At 34.8% G+C, this 6044-nt stretch overlaps 1 protein-coding gene across 1 annotated transcript; it reads right to left on the bottom strand.

The window, feature by feature from the left end:
• Positions 1-997: 997 nt before the first annotated feature.
• On the bottom strand, positions 998-2840 carry LOC118264653 (uncharacterized). The gene is made up of 2 exons (XM_035577242.2): positions 2631-2840; positions 998-2388 (listed from the first exon to the last, which is right to left on the bottom strand). Exons 1-2 carry the CDS (start codon positions 2756-2758, stop codon positions 1125-1127), a joined length of 1392 nt encoding a protein of 463 aa, XP_035433135.1. The 5' UTR covers positions 2759-2840; the 3' UTR covers positions 998-1124.
• Positions 2841-6044: the final 3204 nt, after the last annotated feature.

Here is a 6044-nt window from a genome sequence, read left to right as displayed (position 1 = left end):
TGTAGAGTAACATATTAGTTAGACCATAAATAACTAGCTTCTGCCCGCGACTTCGTACGTGCAATCCTGTTTAACCCATAGGATTTTTGGGAAATCCTTGAATAAAAAGTACCTATCCTGTATCCGTCTCCTGGTTCTAAGCTGCCTCCTCACTAATTTTCAGCCAAATCTATTGACCTGTGATATGGTGCGAAACACAGATCTACTTAAGACACAATGTGTTTTCTATTGTTTTATATAGATACTTATGCAATAAGAGGTTAAGTCGTTCTTGAGTTGTACCTAAATAGCGTAACTAACGCGACATTCTTTTTATATAATTAAGCACTTATACCAGACAGTGTAAGTAGATAGAGATAAACCAGGGGCTCCGGCTCAAAGGGCAGGAGTCGGAATGGGGTGTTTGTAGTCAGTAAGAGTCTGACACTCCCTCTCGCCTCAACCAAAGCGGAAGAAGCCATTGGATGTTTTTTCCGCCTTAAAAAAGCAAGATTATTTAATGATTAGGTGCTAGGTCTATGGTCCTCATAATACAATCAAACAAAATAAGTTAGGTAACAGTTTACTCACCCACCCTTTTTTAAAATCACTGAGCTTAGGTATTTGGCAATCAGTACAGACATATATAGTTTAAAACTTGAAAAATTACATAGGTATACAATCCCACGGGGCAGAAACAATGCGGGTAAAACCTCGGGACTCTTTCTTGTTTAAAATGTTTTCTTTTTGTAAAATATGTTTCATTAAATAATCATCTCAGTGAAGATCGTTCCGTATACCGAGATCTTAGGCTATCACATAAATATAATTTAACATGAATATACTATTTAACTATTTACTACCCAAATTCTATCAAAAGTAATTATAAAATGCGAATGAAGTCGTGGGCAAAAGCAAGTATTTGTCTGTAGATAAACCATTATACACTGCGTGGCTCTAGTCACTAGATAATTTGATTCTGGAAGTAAATAGGCAATCAATTAGTAGGTACCAACAAGGAGTGAAACACATTTTCTCCCTTAGATTGAATGAACACATTCGTTTTATTTTAAATGATATTTTCAAATATACTACATCTATCACTTAGGACTTAAACAATCATAAACATTCAGAAGCGAAAATGATTAATTGAAATTCTGAAGTTTAATAGATTTGCATAAAAGATTCATAAAGTTTGACGAATTTTCCTCTACCATTTGATTGCACATTGAAAGTGCATCAATAGCGACATTCAATTCTCCATCAGAGTGTTGAATGAAACGAGCAGGAATTTGTATACTTCCAAACGAAAAATAAAGGCGTCCATGTAATTCAAATAGACCCGACTGTACTATTTTATCATCAACGTTTGAATCAATAAAGATAGGTTTCGATGTAGATACTTTCATTTCTGGTTTTATTTCCATTGTCGTACTATCAGTAGTGGTTGTAAAGTCAGAGTTAGTTATTATATCTTCGAATCCATCCACAGCACTAAATAAGGTACCATTTGATAGTTCTTTGGTTAATATTCTTGGTATTTTCATCTCTTCATCTGTAATTTTCGTGCGATTCGTTTCAATTTCTGTAATCATCTTTTCAGTATCGTTTTTCAGCACATGTACTACATTGATATTCTCGGTTAGGTTCGAGGTATAACCTATATCTGTGCTAGTGTTTATTGTTTCAGTTGAGTTTTTGTAGATAGTTTCAGTTGAGTTTTCGGAGATAGTTTCAGTATAATGGGTTATGGTGTACACATCAGTTGTATTTATAGTATCCATATAGCTTGTATGGGCCATATCATCATTCATATTAAAGCCATAACTGTCATCCTCATACGTTTGCAGAAAATCTTGTGAAAGAGGTTGTTTTATCTCATAAATGCTTTCTTTTATAAGGCTAGCAGTGTGATTACATTTATTCTGAATCTCCGTGAGTTGTTGGTAATCAACTTTGCTATTGATATCAATACTTTTTGAAAATATATAAATATATAGATTTATACATTCTGATAAGTTTTTTTCTGCAGCATGAAAGTTCATGAACATTGTCTTCAGGTTTTCTAATTGCAAAATGTTGCTGATTCCTGTGGTGTTCAGATCTAAGTCTAGATATACATACAGAGGGAGTTCTCTTGCCTTTTCAATGTCATATTCAGCTGTTCTTTGATTCTCATAACTTTCTGTGGCATTATGCGTACTTGGTTTTGAGTGAAAGTTGATGTTGAAGCTTAACATGCTTAATGTCTGATCATCAAAATGTGTCTTCGGAAAAGAATTTGGTTCCATCGGCTCGTAGTATATTCCACTATCTTTGATAGGCGTCGTTAATGTCGTTGGAAGACTACTAGGCGTATTGTAGAGAGAACAATCGCAGTTAGATATACCGCCGGTTTTGTTATGTGATCTGAAATGAAAATTTTAAGGTTTATTACGATGATGTACGACGATACACTTTTCTTATAAACATCTGAAGTATTGTAACAGCAAATACCTATCTAATTATAAACAATACAAACAGTTTAGATTGAATTAAAATAAGCTATGAAACAATTATTTGGCACATTTTACTGATTTTATAGATTGGGATTAGGGAAAAGAAGTTTAATAAGTATATTATAATATGCAAACTAGGTAGAGCACACTTACGATTTACAGTATTGAAGACAATCTTGCGGTAGTCCTAAAACGATTGTTATTAGTGTTACTACGATGATCATGTTCGCCGTGGTCATCATGATTATGGAAACTACAGGTGTGAAGTTCCACAAACTCATTAAATGTGTTAACCACGGCAGTTGTCGAACCGTGCCCGTGGCTACGCGATCCGTCACGACATTAACCAGACATTACAACGATATTTTTAATTAAAAGCATAAATCATGGCTCAGCACTCCACACTGTCTTCAGTCAGTGTCGCAAGATATGCTCCACAATTAGGTTCGAGGAACTCTTTGTTGCAATCGAAAAGTCATTGTAATGTTACTTATTGTTTTAATTAAGTATCTACTTAGCTATAATACTTACAAGTATGTTTTGCCCATAACCTCGCTCGCGTGAATAGATATTTTTAAGGTTCTAAAAAAAAATGGCTTCAGATGCTTATCAGCTATGCAACAAAACCAACTATTCAAATCCGTCTATTACTTCCAGAGATTAACGTGTGCAAACAGACAAACTTTCAACAATTTTTTTTCTAATATTTTCTCTCTTTTTCCTTATCAGATAAACTTATTACTGTTTTATTATTATGTATAGAAGATAGATTAGGTCCTTGTATAGAGAAGAGGCCTTTGGTTATGGTTAGCAGTGTGCAAGCTTAGATTGGCGGAAAAATCATACCTAAAAAAGTTATCCTGATAATTACGCAGATCACAAAAACGTCATCTGATTGCCCACTTTATTATACAAGGTTTTTTATGGAATAGGTGGCAAACGAGCAGACGAGTCAGTCACCTGATAGTAAGCGATCAGCGCCGCCCACTGACACCCGGTTACAACTTTAAGAGATGACTTTTTATCTTTTTTTGCTTATTCTGCGTGACGTAATACAACGTCATTTTTATAGAAGTAATTCAAAGGCCGATAACTTGAGGGTCAATTTTGGGTATGGGGTAGATATGGGGTTCCTTAGTCAAATAGGTAAGAAATTATGAAAACTATCATATCTTAAAGGATTTAGATTCGCTTAACCTGTACCTAACCCTGTATACATTGAATAATGTCGGCGATACTATAAGCAATTCATTATTACATATCACAACTAGGAATTTCGGGTACGTGGTACCAGTTTAATTCTTAAATATACAATATAATATGTATATGTAGGTGTAGGTAAGGAAGTCGTTGAAGTCAGGGAAGACGGTGGTACAGAGGTCACGTGCTGCTGTGCAACTTGCACAATGAGGCTCACGGAAGATAGACGTCTCCTTTGGGATGTGCCGAAACAGACGTTGCACCGTGACAGCTCCAGAGCACGTTTATTAAGTTTACTGAGGGTGGCCACCGGGGTGGTTTTAGTGAGGTAAAAATCCCATACTCCTTAGCCTTTATCCCAAAAAACTAGTAGAAAGGTAGGCGCCTTTTGAAGGTTTCTCCCGTCATCAGTGATCAAAAACAAAGGTAAGTAAATCGTAAATGATTAACTGAAATAATTAAGTTTATTTTTACGACTTGTGACGGCTATAGTTGGAGTCTAAATTACTTATTTTAAAATAATTTATTAATGCCTAAATAATCAATTATCCTCACATGGGTAGAGTTGCCAGTGTAAGTACTTAAACAGCGACATGATATTGCTTAGCTGAAGGCTGAAAACAATGTTTTCTGCCATTTTAACGTAAACTTATCTATATGTCTACATCGAGCAGTTGTGATAGTGGAACCCAACGAGAGTCTAGAGGTATTTATTTGTTTATACTTCCTTCTTACTTACCAATATTATAAATGGGAAAGTTTGTGTGTATGTTTGGTACTCAATCACATCAAAACGGCTGAACAGGAGTGAAATGGAATGACACATAGACTTTTTGTCCCATTGTAGGTAATGCTGCGAAACTGCTGCGCTGCCAGAAGCTATATAGTACTTATACAAAGCTGAAGCGTTGATTTGTTTCAAACGGCTAATCCCCAAAACTCCTGGTTCGAATGGGATAATTATTTTTGTGTTAGATAGTACCTAATTTATAACTTTTAAGTAATCTGAGAAAGTTTGCTCCATTCATACCATGATTTTGCTGTCACAACAGCTAAAGTAGTTGAATACAAATCATGGAAGAATGAAATGAAACATAAGGTAAGTAGGTACTTATTAATTGGAACTCTTGCCATCATTTGGTATTGCAATAAATGTATAAAAAATAAGATTTATTGCAAATTCACAATTCGGTAAGCTCTTCATTGAACTATGGCCCCGTTATCGCAAGATAATAAGATTAAAAAATATACAAACGAGTTAATTACGCAAATTACCTGATAAGTCAATAATTTTAAGGTCCGTATAATGTAAGTACATTAGTTACGGCTGATCATACAAAAATAGGTAAATTTGCCTGGCCTGGCCTTGGTGGGATACTCCAGCGCTCGTTATTTCCGCTGTAAGTAATTACATAAATGTATGATATTTCAAATTTGCCACTGATAACATGGGCCATACTTGGAACGAAAAAGCCGAGCGGTTTGTCATAGGTACTTAGCGCCAAATCTTTTTGACATTATAATGTGGTCCTGGTCTGTTCCCATTGATCTTAGAGTGGTGTTTTCTAGCTTTTATCTCTGTTTGAAAGACATAGAAATGTTGATACCTTCGCCACTGAACGAACATAGTCAGACAACTTTCAGGTTTCTACAGTGTGTCTAGACTATTTTATCCATTTTGGTTTGTAGTCAACAATGAGCCGCTACTACAACTGGAAGGAAGTTACCTTTAGGTTCAAATCCATGGCTCGGCTCGACCTTTATAATATCAGGATTATTTTCCAATCATTAGAGTAATCTGGCTGTATTAAAGCTACGTGCCTCATTCTTGACACTTTCAGGAATTAGATGATCAATCCTGTACAATGTCATGTAGGTATGATGCAATTGTTTTTTAAACCATTATCATGATTATGAAAGAAGCACAAATTAGTGTCATCGAAATTAAGTGTAGATGTCCATGCTACAGGCTACATGTCTATTGTACATATGTTTGAAAACGTTAAATGTGTGTAATGAATCATTACATAAATACAAGTGATTCATTTTACAAGTACCTACTTACATTCCAAAAAATTCTAGAAATGACTTGCAAATAATCCAGTTAAACTATTGTTAGTTTTTAAATAAGTGTTTTATTTTACTTACACAGCAATACATTATTTATTAGGTAAATCCAATTAAATCTGATAAATCGAGAATTTACGAAGTCGTTTTAAATGTAAAGGGGTTTTTAACCTCTTGAACTGCAAATAAAGGACCATCTAATAAAATAAAGGGTAACGTTGGATAGGTTGTATTATGATTATGGAATTGTGTAAGTAAAAGGAGCTGTGACAGGTTAGACTGTTAGAGTCTGTTTTTTTC

This window comes from Spodoptera frugiperda, chromosome 25 (genome assembly GCF_023101765.2).
Source record: "Spodoptera frugiperda isolate SF20-4 chromosome 25, AGI-APGP_CSIRO_Sfru_2.0, whole genome shotgun sequence".
NCBI lineage: Eukaryota > Metazoa > Arthropoda > Insecta > Lepidoptera > Noctuidae > Spodoptera > Spodoptera frugiperda.
This window is presented reverse-complemented; position numbering and strand designations above follow the sequence as displayed.

Bases quoted from the DNA above. Each gene is read 5' to 3' on its own strand.
- LOC118264653 (XM_035577242.2), bottom strand. From the start codon at position 2,758: ATGAGTTTGTGGAACTTCACACCTGTAGTTTCCATAATCATGATGACC. The intron at 2,389-2,630 runs GTAAGTGTGCTC...TTTTCATTTCAG, and splicing joins TGTCTTCAATACTGTAAATC to ATCACATAACAAAACCGGCG.